The sequence below is a fragment of the Tiliqua scincoides genome, chromosome 4, assembly GCF_035046505.1.
Source record: "Tiliqua scincoides isolate rTilSci1 chromosome 4, rTilSci1.hap2, whole genome shotgun sequence".
Lineage (NCBI taxonomy): Eukaryota > Metazoa > Chordata > Lepidosauria > Squamata > Scincidae > Tiliqua > Tiliqua scincoides.
Genome location: NC_089824.1, coordinates 145,620,058 through 145,645,200, shown reverse-complemented (window position 1 = coordinate 145,645,200; position 25,143 = coordinate 145,620,058). Strand labels below are relative to the sequence as shown.

The 25,143-nt window shown below is 43.1% G+C and overlaps 1 protein-coding gene across 1 annotated transcript in view; it reads left to right on the top strand.

Annotated features, from left to right (window-relative positions):
* TNNI3K (TNNI3 interacting kinase) overlaps nt 1-25,143 on the top strand; it is a 204,810-nt gene that overhangs the window by 35,108 nt on the left and 144,559 nt on the right. Inside the window, exons 7-8 of the mRNA XM_066623520.1 lie at nt 14,250-14,348; nt 15,641-15,779. Of these exons, the coding sequence (XP_066479617.1) occupies nt 14,250-14,348; nt 15,641-15,779 (238 nt within the window). The remainder of the gene's footprint in view (nt 1-14,249; nt 14,349-15,640; nt 15,780-25,143) is intronic.

The following is a 25,143-nucleotide window of genomic DNA, read 5'->3' as shown; positions in this document are numbered from 1 at the left end:
ACCATGCAGAATTACAATAACCTAGAACTATTTGTTCTTTCTATTTACATATCCTATTATGAAGAAAAATCACGCCTACGTGTCCTTAAATATTTGTGTAAGTGCATGCAAATCCAGAGACAGTGCCACAATTTTATCGACAATTTTTACTCTTCATGTGAATTATGTATTGGAGAGTTCAAGGTAATGCTTAAGAAATGGCTGTAACATTTTAAGTGTGTTGCAGGTGGTTTGTTGTACATACATTCATGGTCTACTATTAGACTATATGAGTAAGCCTGACATTTTAAGCCTATGCATGTCTACTCAGAACTAAGTCCCATTATGTTCAATGGGACTTACACCCAGGAATATTAGCATAGGGTTCTAGCCTAATGGCACAATCCTAAACCTCTGCAGCATGGGTGCAGTGACCACTGCTCCAGACTAGGGTGTAGCTAAACGCTCTGTGACACCCAGTGAGCAAGGAGTGCTGTGGGAAGGCCTGCAATGTCCTGCTGGTGATGGATCCAAAAGGAGCGCCTGATGGAGGTTATAGCTCCTGCTGGGAAGCGTGGGGCAGGGAAAGGGTGGAGGTAGATCACGCCTGGGAGGAGGACGGCGTCAGAGGCATCAGCATACACCATATTGTATTCTCCTGGGCTTGAAAGTCCTGGGCTTGAAAGTCCAACATGAGGCTTCTTGAACTTGCACCAGGTTGGGTGGGCACACATGCTGCAGCGGCCCCACCAGCTGAGGGTCCAGCATAGAGGCTCCCTCTACTACCATGTGCTCCTGTGCCTCAGGCCCCGTCAACTTCTGTCTTGCAACCTGTCTGCCCTGTGGGGCTATATTAAACATGCATGCTTAGAGGGAGGTCAGCTGGGGCAGCAGGTGGCTGATATGGCCAGTGAGGGTCAGACCCAGCTTCCGAAAATTCTGGGCAGGGTTGTGTGGGATGTCAACACCATGGAGCAGCACCAGGAGGACATTCTGATGGCTCTGGTGATAGCTTGGGAGGGTGCAGAGTGGCAGAAGCAGGTTTTGGTGGACCCAGCTGCTCTGCAGTGTGAGCAGAACCACCTTTTGGGCATCCTGGCTGGGCTGACAACTCCAGATATGGGGTAGATAGCTGGCGTTAGGTGTGGGCATCAGAATGCGTTCCAGCTGGCAGGACTGGAGCCCACCATCTGCTCCCTGGGCACATGGCAAGGCATTCAGTTAGTACGGCCCCCTGTTTTTTACCTTGCATCTCTCCCATTCCCGCTACCCCTCCCTTCTCTTCCCCCTGCCTCCTCCCCACAAATTGCATATGCAGCTTCACCATGGCATGGGAGTGCCAATGTTTGCTGCAAGTGGCTTGGCTGTGTTCTGGCATGTGCTGGGCCATGGCTTGTGCCAGGGTGCCATTGCCATCTATGGCATCTCTGGGATAATTGGTGAGCTGACCTGCAGCATGCAACTGATTCACAGGATGTCTGGTGGGTGTGAGCATGTGTGAGTCTCCTCAGAATTTTTCCATTAAAAATGGTGACCATGGACCTTGGCAGCGATACATCTTCCTTGAACTCCTTGGCCATGTATTTTGCTGTTGACTTGGTCCTCTGTGGGTCTCCTTAGGACTAGGCTGCATTGTGTCCCAAGGTGCATGCTCCCAGGCAGTTTTGTCTGGGATCGTGGCCCATGGGGTCTCCAGGCTGTGTCTGTGTGATGCTGTAATGGGGGTGAGCAGGTGCCAGGCATGGGCCTGGCAGTTAGATTTTGGGAGCATCTGTGTGGCCTTGATCAGTTGCTGCTGATGGCATCTGGACAAGGTGGTGGTTGTTAGCGATGCCAGTGTTTTTGCTGAGCTGGCTGCACCAGTGGGCAGTGCCTTAGGCTCCACTGTTTTCCCTCATCCCCTGCTCTTGCTGGCCAGGCTTAGAGTATGACAGATATTGCAGTGGTATCCGTGTGAAGTCCATGCTGCATTTGGATAGGGCCTTAAATGAACATTTCCAAAGCTCCAGTTATCACTAGGAAGATGCCCACTGGAACTAAATCAAAACCTGGAAAAGTTTAGTGTTCTGGGAATTTGATTGTAAAAATGGCAGACTACCCATTATACAAAGTAGAAATATGATTTTCAGCTGATCCCTAATTTAAACTTTAACATGCACTGTTCAGTAACTGCGTCCTCACAATAAAGCTCTTCTCATAGTGATAAAACTATTACTGCTAGAGAGGCATTTAGAGAGAGTACAGCAGTGAATATCATGAAATGTGTACAAATTCATGAACGATGCAGCTCATAAAAGTTATTGTGGCCTCCAGGAAGAAAGTGCCAAGTTTTACTGGCCTCTTCAATCACTATCATAGCTCTGTTGCCTGTGGCTGATGGGAAATCAGCAGTGCCAGCCAAAGTCTGTTGAAGTGAATGATTCTGCCCTTCTGTAGAGCTTTCCCAGTGATCGTGATCCACTTTGGCTTGACCCAGGTCATGAGCAGTGCGAAAGCACCTTTAGAGACACTGATACAACCTGCAAGGGAGGAACTGGGTTCAGATTAGCCACATGCCTGTTACAAAAGGAACTCGACATCCTGTATTGGGAGATGGGGGGAGAATAGCAGGAGAAATTGTGGTTCAGCTTCTTGTTTGAGTCTTCCATACTTTTCAACCCAGAAGTGATTTCATTCATCCCTTCCTAACCTTGTCTTTACTTCCTCTGCTTCTGCTGTTTTCCTCATTTGCCCTTTTAGACTATTGGCTCCATCAGCACAGGGATGATAAACTCAGGCTGCAATCCTAACCACACTTTCCTGAGAGTAAGCCCCATTGAACAAAATAGGACTTACTTCTGAGTAGCACTGGTTAGGCTTGTGCCCTCAGCGCACAATCCAAACCTACTTTCCAGCACTGACATAAGGGCAATGCAGCTCAGAGATAAGGGAACAAACATTCCCTTACTTTGAGGAGGCCTCCATGAGTGCCACCCAACTGCAGGATGCGCCACACGTCCCACTGGCACAGCTATGCCAGTGCTGGAAAGTTGGTTAGGATTTGGGCCTAAGACACATATGTATTTGTTTTTTAAAATAATATTTATACCCTGCACACAGTGCCATACTTAGGGCGGGTCCATAAGTGCAAGTGCTCCTGGGCGCATGGTAGCCCTGAGGGCTACCTGTGCCTGCTCCCTCCCTGTCTGCAGGCCTTCTGAGGGCCAGAGCTTCCCCAACTCTCAGAAGGCCTTCTAAGATGATTGGTGGGGGTGTCATTTTCTTTGGTGGGGGGGTGGCATTTTGGAATCCTGGCCCTGCTTGCTACTGCTTGTACACACTCTCTATAAAGCACAGTATCCATTTGGGGGGGGGGGTGTATTATTATTCCCATGCCGTTGAGCCTTGCTTTCTTTAAATGAGGCTTCATTGTCTTCTAGTCACCATTCACATGATCAGCAGGTACAATTAGGAAATTCACAGAGCCATGCAACATGAGCAGCCTGACTCCTGCTATTGGCACAACAGAATCTTCAGGAAAAAGTGAGGATTATCCTATGCTGTCTGTCTGAATGCTCACTTAAGAGATATATCTTTTATCACATGACTTTGATGTTTTCACATAACTTTAGTGGTTGTCTAATGCAATTCCACAAGGATATTAGTGGTTAATTTTCTACACAGTTGACAAGGTTCCTTCCTCCCCGCCCGCCCCGCCCCCCATTCCAAACCATGGCTGCAGTCTTTTTACCAGGCTCAAATAACATTGGATAGAGAATTCACATGTTATACATGTGGGCAAGTAAACCTGAATACCTCCATAAGATGTTTGACACAGGCAGGTGCAGGCCCTGACTGAGATGTCCCACAGCAGTAACTACATTCTCTGTGCATTGGATTAGATTTTTTTCAAGTGGAAAACAACCATGGAACAAGTGGGTCAAGTCCCATACAGTAATTGAACATTTTCTTCTGGCTCTTAATTCTTCATCGATTGTCCCAACATGTACTTAATCATCTCTTGTACAGCACTTGGCAGAAATTTCTGGAAAGGTTTATCTGTGAGGGTGAAACCAGATTGGTCACATGACCTCAGAGTTTTCCTGCTGAAGTGCAGCCACAGAGGGGTAGTCATTTTATCCGTGTGTGTGTGCAAAGAATGTGCCTTTCCTTACAGGCTATTTTCTTGACCAAAATTGCACGGACAGCTGCTTTTCCTCATCTCGGGTCTCATATCGTTTTTCTGTGGGAGAGGAACAGGTGGGAGCGATTTTGATCAGAAAAATGATTTATGGGGACAGTGTTAAGGACTTCCTCTCTCACCGCTGCTCCAGTTAAATCCACAGCACAGCATAACTGCCTTTCAGTTTTCAGAAGTGTCTGGAGATTTTTCATTTATCTGCAGCACCTCACCTACTGTCATTTGGTGCTTAACCTGATAGAGGATATGTCTCTCCCATCTAAGATCATCTACTTCTTCATAAATAAGAATGGAAGTGGGGCCTCTTCCTCATTTCTGTCCCATCTTCGCTGCAACATAAATGTCTGTGTTTATTCCATACAAGCAGCAGTCAGCATAAGCACTAGCCATTAGGTTACATTACATATGGCACTTCCTAAAATGCTGTCCAACGGTCATTTTAATAGCAGCATGTGATTGCAAAATTTAGAATGCTCCAAGTGGCAAAGTGAAAGGAATGTATATGTGATGACTCTTGAAGAACCAAAGTTATAGGTGAATGCAATGTCATTTTCTTCTTCAATGGTTACATACTTTATAGGGGTATAAAGTCATTTCTCCATCTCTCCCACACTGAAAAGTCAAAAATCTTGAAATAATGAAATCAAATGCCTGTTTAAATAGTACCACTCCTCCCAAATTTCTGCCAAGGACATGCTGCAATTGTGAATCAAATAAGTATGCTCCATTTGTTCACTGACTTGTGGCCACGATGAATACTTTGCCACTTGAGAAATCTCATATTCATTTCTACGTAAAACAGGAGCAGTCATTGTTTTTTTCATTTACCTTTAAGCATTTAATTGCTGTTCAGCATATTCCAGCATAACAATTGCCTCTTGGTGTAGCCTGGATTTTGCCTAACAGTATAGAAATTCCTGCCCAACTATGCCTCTTTTTGGAAAGAGAGTTTAAGTGTAGTCTTTCATTGTCAACATCATGTGGCAAGGGATGAGCTGCCAGCTGGAATTCAAGAAGGACAATAAGCATTACAGGACCTATGTGAAGAATCTACATCTGTCAGAGAGAAATAAGAATTGCTTGAGCCAAGTGATTTTTTTCCTTCCAATTTGAGCCTTGCATGCATACAAAGCACGTTAACAAAGCATTTGACAAGATGTACTGAAAGCAACCAAAATAACAGAAGGCAATCAAAAAGAACCAGGCGGCAGCACAGAGCGTTCACGTAGTACGCGCATGCCAGCGCTCTCACAGACACGCGTTCATATAGGTGTATTGAGATTGTCTTTTTACACTTGCAATATGTTTACTGGCAACTGTAAGAATGTTGGAAAGGGAATGAAAATAATGGATAAAGCCCTGGTGGTCCTAGCAGTTGGGAACAAGTCACATAATGGGGAGAAAGGATTCGCCCACTGTTAGACCAATGCCTCAGTCCTATCCCCCACCATTAGCATCAAAGCAGCTCTGCTGATGTAGTGCAAGCTGCATCAAGTGGTGGTAAAGAGAGATCAGAGAGAAATCTTTTTGATCCAAGGCAGCTGGCTAGCCACCAAGTGGACCAGAGGTGGGTGCATTGTCTAGAATAGGTGGGGCTCATGTTTTGAGGTAGCAAACAGAGGCAGTGCTTGGTAAACAAAGGTCAAGACCCAAGGGCACAACCAGGAACATGGAAAAGGAGCTTGGCATAGCCCTCACACTAGAATCAGTTCTCAGGATGAGCGCCAATTTTGAGGCAAAGACTTAATGGGGCTGTTGCACTTTGGGCTTTGCCCTTTGGGCTAGCTGTCTAGATCAGGGGTGCCCAAACTCTGGCCCTGGGGCCACTTGCGGCCCTCGAAGACTCCCAATCTGGCCCTCAGGGAGCCCCCAGTCTCCAATGAGCCTCTGGCCCTCCGGAGACTTGCTGGAGCCTGCACTAGTCTGATGCAACTGCTCTCAGTGTGACAGCCAACTGCTCAACCTCTCCTGTGAGTTGTAGGACAAGGGCTCCCTCCATTACTTGCTGTTTCACATCTGTGATGCAGCAGCAGCAAAGAAAAGGCTGAATTGCTTTGCGAAAGGCCTTTTATAGGCCTTAAGCTATTGCAAGACCTTCATTCATTCATATAAGTTCCATCTCTAATATATTCATTTATGTAAATTTATTCAAATTTGAAATGTAAATTAATTTTTTTTTCCCGGCCCCCGACAGTGTCAGAGGGATAATGTGGCCCTTCTGCCAAAAAGTTTGGACACCCCTGGTCTAGATTGTAGATCAGGCTGGTACTGCTCCCTAAATAGAAACCCTGCATCTCAAAGCTCAGTCTCCTAGGCCTGCAGTCGAGCGCTGGTGGCGCAGGAGGTCAAGTGCTGGAGCCTGACTGTTGGCAGCCCTCATTGGAGACACCCCGCTTCAAATACTTTTCAACAACTTTAAAAAGGTTTAACTCATTTCTGCCCAGCCTACAGGTGTACACCTTTGATCCCTGTTGCGTATATGCAACGTTGGGCAGAAATGGCTTAAGTCAAAGTTAACAGTCTCAAGATTCTTAATGCCAGGCTATCGAAAAGTCCATCTGACACTGACAACACAAGAATAACTTTAGATAACTAGGTGTTCTGGAAGGACAAAGTTTGGATTATGCATGATAAGCAAAACTGTATTTTTATAACTAATGCATATAGATAAAGCTTCTTACAAAGACTGTCAAATGATGTCACTGGGAACAAATTATTTATTTATTTATTTATTTATTTATTTATTTATTTATTTTTAATTAACACACACAGACATACAAACATATAACATACATTTAGGAGTGCTAAATACCTTATACCATTACTCATTAATCATACTATATCTCCTAATCTACTACTCATCTACTTCTGCCTCTTATTAGTTTATCCATTTATTTATATAATATATACTAAATTTTCCCTAATGCCCTGTACTATTTTTTCTAAATTTTCACTTTCTATCAAACATAAACTTAGTTCAATTACTCATTAATATTAAAACAAAATAATCTAATTACCAAAGTATAACAGCATATAAAACAATTCTTCAATCTACTTCTAACTCTTCTACTCATTTATATATTTCTTATATCAAATATAATAGATTTTTCCTAATTCCCTGTAATATCTTTTCTAAATATTCACTTTTAATCGTCTCAACTAGTTCAATTACTCATTAATATCAAATAATAGTAATCTAATTTCCAAATTATAATAAAACCAACAATCTCTTATAATATGTTCTTTACCATTCTCCAATCTAATTACATTTATTCTTTAACATATTATTATTATTATTATTATTATTATTATTATTATTATTAACAGTATTTATATACCGCTTTTCAACTAAAGTTCACAAAGCGGTTTACAGAGAAAAATATCAAATAACTAATGGCTCCCTGTCCCAAAAGGGCTCACAATCTAAAAAGATGCAAAAGAACACCAGCAGGCAGCCACTAGAAAAGACACTGCTGGGGTGAAGTGGGCTAGTTACTCTCCCCTTGCTAAAAAGAAGAACACCCACTTGAAAGAGTGCCTCTTACCCAGTTAGCAGGGGTTCCAATATAGGAACAGGAATATAGGAATATATAGCAGGTGGTTTATAATAACTACCTATAAAACAATTCATCCACACGCTAACATTTCCAGCTATTTTTTCTAATTCATATATATCAATTTCCTATATATTTATTTTTTAAGTAAATTTAAACCAGTTATTAACTAAATAAAATCCTCCAATTTTCTTTAACCCTCAGGTTTCTCTACTTTCTTTCCATTTTTTCTCCTGTAATATCTTTAAGAATTTATCTCCATAAACAGAATCCAATTAGCCCACATTTTCTTGTATAAGGTATGTTCATTCTTCCAATTAATTGGGATATGTTTTCTTCTTCTTGTCCCAACAAATTTTGTATTTTGTGCACCCATGTTACTCTGTCCATCTTCTCTGTTTCAATCTCCATCAGCGTTCCCTCTAGATCCTGTTGATTTTCCACTCTTCTAATTTCTGTATCCACTCTTCTGATGATGATTTCATCCCTCACCATCATCTTTTCCGCTTTCTCCTTCTGTTTATCTTCTGTTCTCTTCACATCTTCCAATTGCTCCTTGCACACATCTCTCTTTTGAGACAGAGTCTTTAAACTGGCTTGAATCTGCAAGGACCAACTCAACTGCTGTCTTCTCATTGTGAGCAATTTTTCCAAATTTTTGAGGATCATTTGAGTCCAAATATCTGGAACAGGCTCCACCTTGCAATTTCTCTCTAATCCACAAGATGTCCACAGCGAATTATTCTCCTTACTTCCACCACATGTTTTTTCAGTCAGGCATTTTTTGAATTTTTCTTACAGATAACAGTGTGATTGATGGAGAAAAACAAAACGAAAGAAACAGTCTCAAGGAGACAAAACTCTTTCAAGTCTAATAAAAATTATGTCCACAAGTAATTCTGGATTTTAGTCCACACACCAAATTATATTTATAATTATAATCCACGACCGATTTATTCCACTACAAAGAGCACTTTCAACATCCTTAAAAAGTTTCTCATTAACTCCTTCAGTGTATCCAGGGCTTTTAGCCAAATCAGTCAATCAAAGCCGAGGACAATATTAACACATACTTATCTTAAATTTCCAACTTAAACTTTACACTTCATGCTTTTTCTTCCATATGGTATCTTAGCATGGAGCCAGCAGCTTGATTGCAGACACTGAACCTCCCCCAATACTGTCCCTGATGATTAGGTTTCCAAGAAGAAAGCCCCCCCCCCCCCAGTCAGGCTTTCAAAATCTTTGGTACCTGAACCAAAATCTCTGGTACTGTGGAAAGATCTTATGTCTCCTGATAAAGATCTTCAGATCAGACCTGAAGTTTTTTGGGGGAAAACAGACTGTCTCTCAGGAGCCCCTGGAGACATGTCTGCTTATCCACTGTTGGCTTCTCCTCCTCATCACTGGGATCAAATTGAAATACAAAGTAGGAAGTACAGCATCTAGAGATTATATACTGGTGGTTCCAAAATACAAGCGTTGGTGTTAATTTGTGCGAACTTGGAGCCATATGTACACATGTGTCCAACTGCACACGATTTTTGGTGATGTCTAAAATGATGACAGTCTTTGGGAGCGACAGCAATTGTGGAAATCATAGCAGCTGCATCCAGATAAATGGCTGCAGGTATACTTCCAGTTTCCATATACTACTTTCTTTAAGCCAGGCAAAAATGGGTTAAATGGGGACAAGTGCAATCCTAAGGAAATTCACATGTAGGAAAACCACTGGTACCTCTGCAAGTGTTGAACCATCCTGACAGCTTTAGTTTACTGCTTTCCATCTGTCAAATTTTGTCTGCTGACGCTGCATTTTACATTCAGATTCACTCAGCATCTTGCATTATTTCACCTTCAGCATGATTAGTGGGGAAGAGAATTCTAATGTGGGCTCTATTAATAAATTTTGATTTTGGGATAACTGGACAGATTAATTTGCAACTCCCTGATTCCAAGTAGATCACTCAGTGTACAAGTCTGAGTTCTTTAATTTTTAATTGCGGATAGATGGCTTGAAGGAGAAAAAAAAAAACATTGACCCAATTGTACATGATATTTCATTAGAACTATAGCAAGATGAGCTCTAATTTACCTTTCTGCTTTGGGGGCTTTTAATGAAAGCAATTAAATTGCATTATGTTCCTTACATTCTAGAGAGAAGGGACACTATACACTCCAGAGTATTTTCAAATTTTGGTTCTCTGGAGTTCTTTTTTTATCACATTTTTTCTTTTCTTTTTTTTGAAATTGTGTTTTACAAATCTACAACTATTTCTGTTCAGCTCAGAATATGGGTACGTGGCATCCAAGTGTCATGAAAAGGCTGAACATTTATTATTTTACTTAACAGAGGAAAGAACAAACAAGAGCAGACATTTCTTTTTTTCTCCTCCTCCAGCCATCACAGGCTCTGACAGGGAGCTGAAGAGAGGGAGAACCATCTGCTTCCTTGGGGAATGCAAGCTGACTGTTCTGGACTGTTTTGAAATCTGAACATTTAGGGGGACATTACTTTTTGTACTTTTTCTGCACCTGGTAGTTATAGCGCTACTACTCATCTAGCAGAGGAAGCGGGCAAGACATTTTTTGGTTAATATTTATTATATTTATTTTTTGTTTATATTTATTGCATTCTCAGTGTGATCTAGTGAGGAGGCTGGCAGAGATTTTTGGGGCAACTGGCCATAGCATGATGCATTATGGGGCACAAGTCAATGCTCAGCCGGCAGGACTTCTTCTGTTTAACTTTTGTGCATACCCAGAGTGCTGCAGCAAGCCAGCAGGGACTTTTTGCATGCCTGGCAATAGCGCAATGCTTTATGAGGTGCTACTCAGAACAAACCAGCAGAGGATGCCAGTTGCACTTTGACCCCTAAGGGTGAAGAAGGTAGTGCAGAGTGGAGCCGATTAGGCAGCACATTGTGGACTGCAGAAAGAGCACTTGGGAAGTGTGAACACAGAAGTAAACACAAGGAGCATTTGTGTTCTGAAGTGTGAATAGCCCAATTCTAACCTGCACTGGAACAGGAAGGGCAATTGGCCTGCACTGTATCCAGCGCAGGGTTTGAGGTGGATCCTGAGCTATTCAGAGTAAGCAGATTTATTTCCTCTTACCTCATGTTTCATGGCAGACACCTCAATGGCACTGCTCAGATCCATGCCAGCTAAATTGCTGGTGTAGATCTGAGCAGCCTGGTGTAATGCTGGGCTGCTCGGAAAGAGGGTTAGGATCTGGCCTAAGTGCTGGTGGCCAGTTCCACCCTCTCTCAGGCCCAGTTCACCCACTGACCTGCCCACCACCCACCCTCCTCTGCCCCTAAATGCTTCCTAACCTCCTACGCCGGCCTCCCCATGCTGGCCTGAATTTACCTCTTCTAGTTCCAGATCCAGCGAGAAGAGGCTGGCATGTGTCTTTCTGCTGGCATGGCCTGCTCCTGAGTCATTGAAGACATGCTTTATGGCACATTTGTGACAGTCCAAGGCAAGTGCAAGTCCTTACACCAGCCCAAAGAGCACTCTTGATGCGCTCTTAGGGTTCCATCTCTAAGATATCTCATATTTATGCATAATTTATGCATATCTGGAAAAATCTCTAATCTTCCTGCCCCAGGCAGTCCAGAAAAGGGGTACTCAACCTTAATATAATATAATACAATATCACGTCCAATGACATAAGCCTAATGCAAAATCAGAGCATGTTTTAATTTAATGCCTATATCTTAACCATATCTATTATTATTATTATTATTATTATTATTATTATTATTATTATTATTATTATTATTATTAATAATAATAATAATAATAATAACAGTATTTATAAAGAGATAAGATACAATATTTAATTAGACTTCATTCTTCAGTAAATAATTTCATTCATTATAGTTGACATCTGTCAGGTGACTTTCTGCTGTTGTTATAACTGATTCATTTCAGTCTTTCTTGCCTTCACAAGTGGCTATCTTGCGTGACTGTGTTAACACAGTCTTAACTGTCTTGCTATGACTGTAACACAGTTTGTTAACACGGTCTGAAATTTGCACAGTGCAGCAAGGAGTTAATAAGTCTTCTCCTTTTTAAGCAAATCATATCTAGAGGACATGACTGATTATATCAGTATCTTCTAAATTGGAAAGAATTAGGCCACTGCTTGGAATTCATTGTGTTTGGGGTTGAATGGCTTAATTAAAAAAAAAAAGGAGACGTTCAGAAAACCATCCCTGTTCCTTTAGATGTGTTAACACCATGATACACAGAGCAACTTTTCCTCATGCGGTATGGCTTAATTGTCGAAGCTGTCTTTCTCGTTTTAATTTCACCTGCTAGAAAGTCAATAAGAATTGATTAAATTTTGTTAGAAGATTTCTTATCTGTTACCCTTGCCCAAGAGAGAAAATCCTTAGTTTTATCTTATGCAGCATTTGTTGACACACTTTCTAACCCTTAAATAAAGCCTCAATTGATGATCTCTTGTGGAAGTGGACATAATTTGCTTATATCTTCAAAGGCTTTTGATAACGTCTTCTGTGAAGCAGTATTAAGGAAGCCACAAATGAGGAAGGAGCACAGGTCATCTTGCAAGTAAAAGCAATTGGTTAAGTGAAGAAAAACCGAATTGTATTGGATGGTTGGTTTCTGAAGACCTAATTAGTATGGTAGCAAGCTCTGTAGTAGGCAAATGGTCTTTCTGCAGTGCTGACGACTCTTGGTTGTTAGAAGAGTGAAGAAGAGATACCACCTGAACAGAGTACTGGAGCAGTGGAGGTGGAGGTAGCAACTGTTCAGCAATAAGTTCAGGAATCCAGAAAAGAGGGTGCAGTGTTGGAACTCCACTTTTTAATTTTTTAAAATTAAATTGCTAGCCTAGCGTTGGCTGGCACTGGGCTAGCATGCCCAGTGGTCGTGTGGACAGCCAAGCAGCAGAGATGTAGGTGGGGGTGTTGGGGGAAGCAGGGAGGAGGCATTCCAGGGTGGGGTTAGGCAGAGGGAGGGTGGGGAGAGGGCAGGAAGGAGGCATGCTGAGGAAAGGAGCAGGGCAGGAGGGGGGTGGGACAATAAGAACATAAGAACAGCCCCACTGGATCAGGCCATAGGCCCATCTAGTCCAGCTTCCTGTATCTCACAGCAGCCCCACAAAATGCCCCAGGGAGCACACCTGATAACAAGAGACCTCATTCTGGTGACCTCCCTTGCATTTGGCATTCTGACATAGCCCATGCGACTGGCCTGGACGCCTTTAAAAGGGGATTGGACAAGTTTCTGGAGGAAAAATCCATTACGGTGTACAAGCCGTGATGTGTATGTGCAACCTCCTGATTTTAGAAATGGGCTATGTCAGAATGCCAGATGCACGGGAGGGCTCCAGGATGCAGGTCTCTTGTTATCTGGTGTGCTCCTTGGGGCATTTGGTGGGCCGCTGTAAGATACAGGAAGCTGGACTAGATGGGCCTATGGCCTGATCCAGTGGGGCTGTTCTTATGTTCTTATCATGGCTTGTAACCTGTAATGGATTTTTCCTCCAGAAACTTGTCCAATCCCCTTTTAAAGGCGTCCAGGCCAGACGCCATCACCACATTCTGTGGCAAGGAGTTCCACAGACCAACCATATGCTGAGTAAAGAAATATTTTCTTTTGTCTGTCCTAACTCTCCCAACACTCAATTTTAGTGGATGTCCCCTGGTTCTGGTGTTATGTGAGAGTGTAAAGAGCATCTCTCTATCCACTCTGTCCTTCCCATGCATAATTTTGTATGTCTCAATCATGTCGCCCCTCAGGTGCCTCTTTTCTAGGCTGAAGAGGCCCAAATGCCGTAGCCTTTCCTCAAAAGGAAGGTGCCCCAGCCCAGTAATCATCTTAGTCGCTCTCTTTTGCACCTTTCCCATTTCCACTAACCTGTGGAGCTTCACTCCACCAGATCCAGATCCTCTGTGTTGGGCTGGCCACCCGACACAGAGACACTTCATTCTATACTGACCTTTGGGTCTCCGTAGAATCAAGTAACCCCATTGTCGGGCTACTTGCTTTACCCAGGGGAAGGGGACAAAAGTCCTCTTCTCCCAAGGAGGCAGTGGTGGCTGCCTGGAGTGCACTGGGTGCTGGATGCTGCAACCATTTTCAGCGCCACTGCAACCCCATGCAGTGGGCAGCTCAGGATTGGACTGCCCGTTATTTGATTTTTTCTGTAAACTATTTTGTGAACTTTTTGTTGAAAAGTGGTATCTAACGGATGATAATACGTGCTTTCACTCCTGTTTTTTTCTCAGGACTTCACAAAAAAGTAAGGATCAGTCTGGACTACCTTCATCAGTCATTTCAGAATTTCCATCTTCACAAATCAGCTCTTTTTCTAGGCAATGTGTTTCCAAATGCATTTATCCAACCCCACAGTAACATGCAGCATTCATCAAGCATCCCTTTATAATGTTAGTGAGTTGTACATGCCACATTCTACATGCCACACTGCAGCATTTCAGTGTACAATGTGACTGTGTGGCAGCGCTCTTAACTGGGATGTTTCTTCTATTTCCTTCTAGGCTGTAGATATTCTTTTGCAACATGGCGCATATGTCAATGTTCAAGATGCGGTTTTCTTCACCCCTTTACATATTGCAGCATATTACGGCTACGAACAGGTAAGTCAGCTGGTAGACTGGCAGAATAGGCAGTGTACTGACAGAGGGAGGACTACTTGTGTAATAAATAGCACACCCTGCTTCACAGAGAGAGAAACAGAAGTGGCTTTTGGCATTGTCTACAAGCTGGTAGAAACTGAACTTTCAACTCTTACTATGATGTTTTGCATGTGTGAATGAGACAATACAGATGAATAATTTCAGACAGAGCTTTTGAATTGCCTAATGACTAAAGAGGTTTCACAGTACCAGCTCTAGATTTTAGGAGTCAGTCAAGGTCTTTTGTGGGCCTCTTCCTCCAACTCTTTACTTCTACTTTTGCCACTTTCTTGCTTGCCATCTCCCATCATGCCTGATCCTCATCTCTGCCCAGCATAGCAGGGTGCAGCAATGGCAATGGCTGCCACTCCTCTTTCTGATTGCTGGTGCTGCTCAGCCAGCTTTCTCCCAGTACACCAGACTGATAGGATGGTGATGGCGAGGAGGAGGCTGAGGTATACGGAGAAGCCCAATGATGCTGACCTCTAGCAGAGGGCCAAGAACACTGGGGTTCTTGAGCATTTGACTGTATTCAGGCATGGCCTATAGATGGTCTATTTCCTGTGTCGTTACCATGCCAATAAGATGAAAGTAGAGAGCCATTTCCAAAAGTTGTTTGGATCAGCCCGAGCGCAAAGATGCAGACAGTTGAAAGTAATGTAATCTTACATTTTGTTTCAGTAACAGTGTGCTTTCCTGAGATGCTCCTTGTTAAAGTTATATAAATTCACTTCTTCATCCAGTTACATAAGAAGGGCCTTCATGAGAGGCTGGTGTATTTTATTTTGGTATGGGTTGCTTTTGAACAACTTGTCACAGTTTTTATCAAATTATATTAAAATACATGTGGTCCTTTCATGATAATGGGTTTTGGGGTTTTTTTCGCTTTCAGAGAAGTAACTATAGCTTGAATATATCTAATTCATGGGCGTTACTCTGTTTTGCTACTTAGGTCAGTTAAACTAATAGGTGTGTGTCTGTTCTCATCCCTTCACTGTCAGTGTCATTTTGGGAAAGGCAATGACAACTGCCACTGAGCAAAGGAGTATTCTGTGTACATGTGGTTTAATTATAGATGGAGACCCCAATAAGCCTAATCCTCATGACAGTGGCTAGATAAAGTACATACTCCTGATGTTTTATGAAACAGCATTTTCAAATCTAAAGGCATCCAATCTATATGGTGTCCTGTGATTTCGTGGAAAATATGACTGTTGCTGCCTGTTTTAATTCAAGACTAATAAAATATTTAGGTAACCCGACTCTTGCTGAAATTTGGTGCTGATGTGAATGTGAGTGGAGAAGTTGGAGACAGACCCCTTCACTTAGCTTCTGCCAAAGGATTTCTCAACATTGCAAAGCTTTTGATGGAAGGGGGCAGCAAGGCAGATGGTGAGTTATTAGAAAAGTATAATTAAGGTGATGGTTTGTTTTTTTTCTTTTTATTGATGTTTTCCATGATACAAAGGTAAAATAAATGCATAAATTAACAGGGGATCATGTTCAGTTTAGAGATAGAAATATGTAACAACCCATAGAAAATGAAAGTTATCAGATTAATCAAACTTCAGAGTATAAACACATGCACAGTAAGCCAAACATGACCAAGTAAGACTGATGGCTTCAGCAGGGCTTAGGCACAGATGGGTCATGGTTAATGTGTACTATAAAGGGATACCCAACACGATAGTAGGTATCCACTTTGGCTGAGCCTCTGGCTAACTGAAAGCCAAATCCTACGGTTGGGTTTTGCTGCCGGAACTTGCATTCCAGCAGTGCGGCCTGACTTAACGGTCTGAAATTCCCCTTAAATTCACACAGTAGCAAAATATGGGCAGTCTGGGAGATGTGGCAACCTGCTGAATGAACCGAGACCAAGCTGGTAGGTGCAAGAAGTTCATATAAAAGCTGCAAAATATCCAAGGAATGAAAGGAAGATACACTGATTAAAAAGTAAAAATCAAAACCAGGCCCTGATAATCCAACAAAAGAAGAAGAAAAGGGGCAAAGCATCAAATGTTGGTAAAAATATTAAAATGCAAGTGGCTAGTAAAACAAAACCTAACCTAACAATTTCTCTGGATGCTTTTTCTGCCCTACTTTTGGTGTTCCAGGTTCTTGGCCATTGTACCCACTCTGTGGTGGGATAGGCAGGTGAGCCCTGACAGAGTATCAGATTGTCCCAACATCAAATGTGGGGTCATATGCAAAGGGCAGTGTATGATGCCACATTTTATAGCCCCAGGATATGTCTCTGAGGTTGGATCCTTGGAGTCAGCTGAGCCACTTGAATTTCCACTTCCTGCAAATGAGGTGGGCTTCATGGTCCGTCTGGGGAGCTGACTCAGAGCCAGGCCCTTTGTTTACTTGTCAGCTGGGAAGAAGAAGATGCTCAAACAAAAATCACACAATAGGGCAAATGTAGCTTCTGTCTTCAAATGACTTCGCAGTTCCTTCAGAATACTAAGGCATCCCTGAAGCCTTCCAAGTGATAGAAATGTGCAAGACAGGTGAAAAATAGGCAACCTATAAAGGTAAATCTGGGATTTTCACCACAGATGCCTACATGGAGCTTTATGTCCAACTTGGATTACTACCTTTTATGACCAGATTCCTGTGCCTATAACAGCAGCGTGACAAACAGGCTGTTCATCAGGTGCAACTTTCTGTAGCACAGGGAAGTGGTGATGGGAAACCTTCAACTGTTGACTAACCACCTGTCAGGAGCCCTTCCAGAACAAAATAAAATGGCAGCTTGATATTCAGCCACTTGACCCATCGAGGATTTGGTCCATTTACATAGTGAGCCAGCCTGCCCCTTCATCCCTTATCTCATTTATTCAATGCTCATTCAATGCAAAATGCATTCATCCCTGTGGCACTTATTTTTATCCTTCTCAATTTTTCACACACAGCCCAGGAGCACTGGCCTCTCAAACCCTTATTCCTTCTACCAGTTGTTTCCTCAGTATCATTCTGCTAGTGTCACAACGAAATGTAAGCTGCCTCACGCCCTTCCTACTCACTAGTACCTGCCGGGATAAATTTAACATATTCTCTGTGAGTCATGAATGCATTACATACCTCCTACACCCTCATTAAAAAACTGTAGAAGCAGCATGACTCAGATTTGTAATTTTTTTTCCCCCATCAAGAGCCTTGTTATTTAAGTCTTGATGTGTGTGCGCTGAACCAATATAATTATAATACTGGGATGGGGGAGGAAAGAAGGTATGTTCACTCAGCATACAGGGCAGAAAAAGACTTATTATTGGTTAGTTAATTTATTCCTAAAGAGGAAGAAATCAGGACACTGTTGCAGATGATTTATTTTCAAACCTGCATCTTCTTCCCAGAGAAAGAAAAGAGAGAGACAAAAAAGCAGAGAACCTGGAAGCTGAAAATGTCTTCCTCTCAAAGTAGAACATTTTGAAACTTGAAATCTCCATGGCAACTGAGGACAGAGTTGCAGGCATTAAAGAAGGAAAATAATTCATTATTTACAATTAGCCAAAGCTGTTTTGAAAGCACCCTCTGAAATTCAAGCACATCGCCTCTGTACTTTGACGTATTCAGTGTCAGATATTTGGACTAGCCAGCCATGTCACGCCAGGCTTTTGGGTCATGGAAGCAGAGCGAGAGGAGTGATGAGATTGGAGGCAGAAAAAAACGGTCAAAATGTTGCCAAGTGTTGCTAATATTGGTACAGCAAAAAGCTGTGTCAATGTTTTTCTCTGCTTTCTTCCACTAGATACAGAATTCTGAAGAGTTCTGTCATAAACTTCTTAGCCATCTCTTCTTTTGAATTCTGACGATACACCTCTTGGTTGTTCTGCAAAAGTTGTTTGTAGCTACCAATCCCCTATGGGCTATTTATCTTCAAGTAAATTATTTCCAAGTTGAAAACACTCATATGGGGAAGACAGATCAGGAGTGTATGTGAGAGGAGTAAGGGCACAAGCCTAACCAGGTCTACTCAGAAGTAAGTCCTATTTTGTTCAATGGGGCTTACTCTCAGGAAAGTGAGGTTAGGATTGCAGCCTAAGTCTGTGACTCATACTGCCCATCCTATTGGGCTTTTATGTTGGTGAATCTCTCAACCCACTGCCATAAATGCCTCTGTAAATTGCATGCTTGCTGTCATGTGCCTCACTGGTGCAAATCCACACCCCTGCCACAGAGACCCAGCCTGTGCTGGAGTACAAAAAGTGATGGCAGGAGTGGGTCATGGGTAGTCAGTGGTGGACCTCCCATTCATTTGATGGGGCAACTGCTCTGGGCGTGCGCCTTTAGGACCCCGTGGAAGCCTCTCTGAGCCTCCTGACGGGGTTGGAAACTATGCTCCCAGAAACTGTGCAGCATGAGGTTGCGCAAGGCTCCATAAGTTTCAGGTAAGTGGGGGGAGGGTGCGGATTTGCACACAGGGGGCAGCGGCATTCCACAGGGGGGCACCATTGCAACCTTTGCCCCGGGGCACAGGGCTGGGGAGATCCACCACTGTGGGTAGTTCAGGGAAGGTTCAGGGTAGGAAACAGGGGGTGTAGCATTTCAGTGCTACTTGAGGAGCAGCTTGAGATGCTGCTTTGGTGTGGCAGAGAAGCCATGGCAAGAATTAGACAACAGACACAGGTTTCAAAGAGGTGCAAAACGACTGGAAGCAGGAGCAAGAATGAAATCAAGGGAGAAGTGAAGTGTCTCCCAGCTCCTGACCCAGCTTTTTATTAAGTCTCAAAACACATGATATAAGGCTACGTAATAGGGAAATTTCAAAAAGGATGTTGACATTCATACTGACTGTAACCAGCTGGCTCTCAAGCTTAACCGCAAACACATTCCATAGATATGATTTCTTCATAACATTTTCAAGGCTAGCTCTTTCTATAACCTTCTACTATTTTCCCCAAACACTGGCTTTTCAACACTCGACATATCAACAAAACATGTGCACAGTCGCAGGTGTGCCTGCCAGGTTTGCCAAATATACAAAGACATCTCAAAGCTCAGTGCCTGTGCTTCTATATTTACTACAAGGGGGTGATTTGAGGCTGGATCCTGGTGGCAGCTGAGCATGCCAGGATCTGTTTACCTGGCTGGCCTGACATGCTCCCTGCCTCTCCTCGGCCTTATGTCAGCAACAGAGCTGGTACAGGTCTGGGGAGACCCGTTGATGATCAATGGACCAGAGAGAGAAGTAAGAATAAATATTTTTACTTGCCTCTCCCAGGCCATCTGGTAGCAACCCCAATATTACATGCAGCATGTGCTCTCTTAGCTGGGTTTGTGACAGAAGATAATGAGAAAGGATTGGGCTTCTAGTCTCTCTTTGGATGCTGGATCTTCCTGTAGTTGAGATAACATGTGAGGGGCTGCAGTCAAGAGCAGAAACATGGCAGGAGCAATGTTCTAAAGCTCTCTTATGCCCCTGCTGTCATTTCACTTCTGTACATTCTGTTGGCATCCTTCAGTCTCGGAAGACTATGGTGTCACGCTCTGAATGGTGGTTCTGGAACACAGTGCCCTCTCTAGTGCGCGAAGCCTGGGTAAAGTAGGTATGGAGGATAGGCTGTTACCCATGCAGCAAATCCCCCCTCTTCACGTCGCTGAAATGGTCCAATGGAAAGGCGGAAGCCAATACAGTTGGTTCCAGCGGCGTTGCAGGAGTTGCCAGAACATGACTGTGTTCAGCCACGAACTGCCTCAGGGACTCCGGCTCCGGATTTTGCCTCGAGGTTGACTCCTGAAGCCTTTTCCATAATTGGATGTAGCCACAAGGCAGTGGAGGTTTGGAATCAGAGTTTTCCTTCTCTCAGATGAGCTGCCTTCCCAGGCTGACGAGTCCCATCTACCTGGTGGCTGTTTAGTCGCCTCTTACGACAAGTACAGCCAAACTGAGGGCCTACATTCTATTTACATTCTATGTACATTCTATTTAACAAAAAAAGGGGCACCTGCATGTTCCAAGTCTAATTTAACCTTTACTTCTCATTAGTTAAGCCGGAAAATATATGTTTGCAATGGTAAAACAGAGAGATAAGGAATTAGTCAAAGCAGGCAACTCAGAAAGGAAAAATTAAAAGGTGAAAAAAACAAATTTGACCTTTTCTAGCTCTACATTGATGGTGACTTGCAGAGCTGACCTGAAGACTGTATCATTTACTCAGTTGAGAGTTGGATATTCACATATTACCATTAAAATAAGATCAGCTTTCTTCCTCAAATGGGCGATGTCTGAGGAACTTTACCTCCAGTAGCATAGCCTGAGGGGTGCAAAACGGTAAGGACTGCAGGCACTGCAACACACTGTGTAAGTGGCTTCTCCCATTTGCCATCAGAGCCATTCCAGGCAGCAATGGCAATGCTGGTTCAGTGAGCATCTGTGCATTGCCGTCACTGCCTGGAATGACTCTGACAGCGAATCAGAGGTGTTGCTTACAGGGTACCTTGCGGAGTCTATGGTATTTACTGTTTTGCCCCCTCTAGCTACACTGCTGTCTACCTCCATGAGCTAAAGCAGAACAGCACTGCTAGTGGAAGGAGTTGGACCAGCCCAGTCTGAGGTAAAGTGAACTGAATATCACTTGCAAATGTGGATCTAGGCAATGGACATGCTGTGCAATTCTGTACATGTTTACTCACAAGTAAGTTCCAGTGTCCTCACTGACGCTTACTCTCAGGAAAGTGTGTATAGAATTTCGGCCTAAGAGGTTTGGGCATCAGCCTGTTAAGTGTGCATGTTAACTTCAGAAGGCGAATAAGATTATGAAAGGAGTGCAGCCCTTTTTGAGTTGGGATCATGCTCATTTCTTCCTCATATGGGCGATGTCTGAAGAACTTAACCTCCAGTGTGTAGCTAGAGGGGTGCAAAAATTGAGTACTTAGGTGATCTTTTGTTCGAGGACAACATGTGCAAGAGTCAAGGGATGATAACTGTAGAAAGCATTCCTAAGACACCTTTTGCTAGTTCCTGCAGGGGGATCATATCAACCAGCAGTCAGGACAGCTGGGAATTGGTTTAATAATGTATCATTTAATACAGTATTTCTCAAACTGTGGGTCAGGACCACTAGGTGGGTCACAAGCCAATTTCAGGTGGGTCCCCATTCATTTCAATATTTTATTTTAAATATATTAGACTTGGTGCTATCATGGTATGTGACTGCATTTGGAGAAATGTTACAGACCTGTACTTTGAACAAGCTACTATGTATATTCTTTTAAAAATGATAGCAAATGGGGCTTACTCCTGGGTAAGCGTGGGTAGGATTGCAGCCTAGGATTGTGAAAAATGTTCCTACTTGATGATGTTACTTCTGGTCATGACATCACTTCTGGTGGGCCCCAACAGATTTTCATTCTAAAAAGTGGGTCCTCATGCTAAATGTGTGAGAACCACCGTATTATATGATGCTACCTTGGTATGTGACTGCATTTGCGGAAATGTTACAGACCTGTACTTTTAACAAGATGCTATGTATATTCTTTTGACAATGATAGTAAATGGGACTTACTCCTGGGAGTGTGGGTAGGATTGCAGCCTAGGACTGTGAAAAATTTTCCTGCTTGATGATGCCACTTCCGGTCATGACATCACTTCTGGTGGGTCCTGACACATTCTCCTTCTAAAAAGTGGGTCCCGGTGCTAAATGTGTGAGAACCACTGATTTAATAAAAATAATAACTTTGTGTTTATTTTCATCTGCTGATCAAATTGCTGCCAATAAAATCTCTCTACTCAAGATCCCATCTCTGTAGATATTTGCTAGCATCCAGGGTCATTTCTGGTACCATGGGGCAGATAATCAGATAAGAACAGAGTTTTTGTTGCTTATTTGATCCTGTGGAGTCAGTAAAAACATCGAGCTCCTCTCCTGGTTTCTATGAGCTCCTCTCCTAGTTTCTATGTCTTCTGCCTTTATTTCTTGGCAATATTGCCTCTCAAATCCCAGCAATAACCAAATGAACCTTTATTATGGACTCTGCTACCCCTTGATTTTGTCTGTTTCATCCTCTGTGACCATTCATATGAAGCGGTCTCTCAAAGCGACTAAGCATTGCCACAGTTAAAAGCCCATGGAGGGAATGTTGAGTAAACAATTGAAAATGGCTTCCTGTTCACCAAACAGAACTGTAGGTTTATGCTGCCTTCTGGATCACTGAAATAATTCTAACCCGCTCCAACCTCCACAGCTGGTGTACATTACTGTGATTGACAGAATTCTGTGTACATTATGTGCTAATTTTTAAACTCCCTGATTTTTTTTGCCCTCCTGGATATTCATGTGAAAAAATGAGTTTATGCTTTCAGAAACAAAGTTATATGATACAGGCAATGTTGCTCACTGAAATGGCAATGTTTGCCCTCAATGGTGTAATTATGTAGCCAAATTTGATTGGCTGCATGGTGTCATGACATCATCATCTTGATCCCTGATTGGTTCAGTGTGAGAGCAATGCAATTCAGTAAAGATTTCCCTTCTTCTGAATTGGTCTTTTTTGCCCTCAGTTGCTCTTCATATAGGCAAATCTGACTGTGTAATGACATCACTGATTCCAGGAAGAAGACAGTTACAAAGAAAAAAAAAATTATGCCAAAGTATCAACTGACTGGGGAGCTGCCAATAGGTAAAAGAGTGTAAGGGGTCCTTTAGGGGACATTTCTGGTCCTTGCAAAACACTATGGGCCCAGTCCTATCCGACTTTCTAGCACTGGTGCAGCTGAGGTAAGGGTTCCCTTACATGGAGGAGGCCTCTGTGACTATCTCCCCACCAAAGGATGCAGCATACACCCTATTGGCATTGTTGCACTGGCACTGGAAAATCGGATAGAATTGAGCCTTATGTCGTCCCCGCTTTTTTTTGCAGGTGAACTTTTGGTGCAATTCTGGTTAAAATTTAAAAAAAATTTTTTATTTTTTTTTTGGTATTTGGAACACTGGTTTAACCTGTGGTGGTCGGAAGGAGCTATCATGTTATTCATTTCTATCTGTGACACATTTGACTGCTCTTATTTGTCTCTTGAACCCCACATGGTATAAGTGGAGTGCACTATAATGTCACTGTTTAGTTCAATATTGGATTTTGCAAAATCCATTATACAACAGCAGGCTGCCTTATTCATACACAATAGGAACTCTCTCAAGTTAAGGTCAGATGCTGCCAGTGCTGTTTCATGTTTAAAATCTTTACCCATGTGGGGAGTCCGGTAGCAAATTGGAATATTTCTTGCAAGATAGTTCCTCTTGTTTTTTTCTTCCTGTGCATCCTCAAGTATGTCACAGACTTCAATTGGGACACCATCTACTGAAGTTGTTTCATACTCGAGGTCATGCTAGGTCTCATATCAGTGTCAGAAAGGAAGAAAAAGTGAGTTAAGCAGTTTTCACCTGCTACATTCTCTTCTCTCACCCCAGGGCAGTGCACATCTACAATAGCTGGTTTGAAGCCAACGGGCAGAAAAGAAGGCACTTGATAGGGCTTTGAGAGCTTTGATGAACCAGGCCACATTTCACTAGGAAATGTTGATGGTGTGTAGGAAAGAGGCTTGAGCTAACTTGAGCCCCAAGGACATGAAAACATCATGATGGTCCTAATGTGATAGTGGAAAGACACATGTACAACCTAAAGATTTGTTCCCACATTACCATACAGTGGTTCCCAACCTGGGGGTCATGTTCTCCCCCCCTACTGGGCAGGAGTGCACATTTTTGGTCAGGACATTACCTCCTTACAGGGGGAAGTGACCCAACTGGGGACTCATAGTGCTGTTAGAATGGCACTGGGTTTTGCGATTTCCACTGCCAAACATGGGTAAGTAAAAAATGGATTTATTTTTTTTACTCATTTGCTTTTGGCAGTGGTAGAAGCAAAATCCAGACATGCCATACTAATGGCACTACAGGTCCCTGGTCTGGTTCCTGCCCTCCTTAAGGGGCTGGCGTCCTGGCAATGGTTGGGAATCTCTGCCGTGTATGCCACAGGGGCAACTGTGTGATTGAACGGATTCTGCTATTTCAGTTGAAACAGTATAAGAATTAGTATTTGACAACAGAAGGAACTGCTCAAATTCTCAGTTCTTCACAACTTTTAAAAGGTGCTGGAGTCTTGCTGGCAAGACTTGTTTTTCTTGTTTCAGTCTCTGCCTATGAGGGGAAAAAAACACAGTGTTTCCTGATTTCACTTAGGATTTTTCCTTTCAGCTAGCATTAAATACCATATGATTTTCCTCCTCTGTAGGGATGCTTCTGCAGTCAGGGATTCTGTTAATGCCTGGCATCCTATAGCTATGATGTAGAGCTTCAGTGAAGAATCAAACAGCAAGCATGGCTGTTCCCCTTTTGACTTAAAGTCCATTACCTTGACAGCCAGTTTTTTTATTACTTTTATTTTTCGCCATTGGAGGTCTGGGAGTTTCACCCTTTTGAAGACGTTGAGACTGGTAACAAATTAAAAAGTAAATATAAAATATAAGGTTTAATTAAAATAACTGACAGCCCAATCCTGAGCTGCCCAGGTCGCGCGGCTGCAGTGGCGCCGAGAACGGCTGCCGCCACAACCTGCACGCCTCAGCCTGCTGTGGGCGGCATCTCGGGAGAAGGGAACTTTCATCCCCTTCTCCCAGGTAAGGGACGCAGCCCAGCAGTGGTGAGGTAAAGCCGTTCACGTAGGGCTCAGAGCCCTACACGAATGGACAGAATCCAGTGGAGTGGAGCTCCAATGGACCCACCTCCCCGCTCCCTCCCTGGCACGCCTCCTGCCC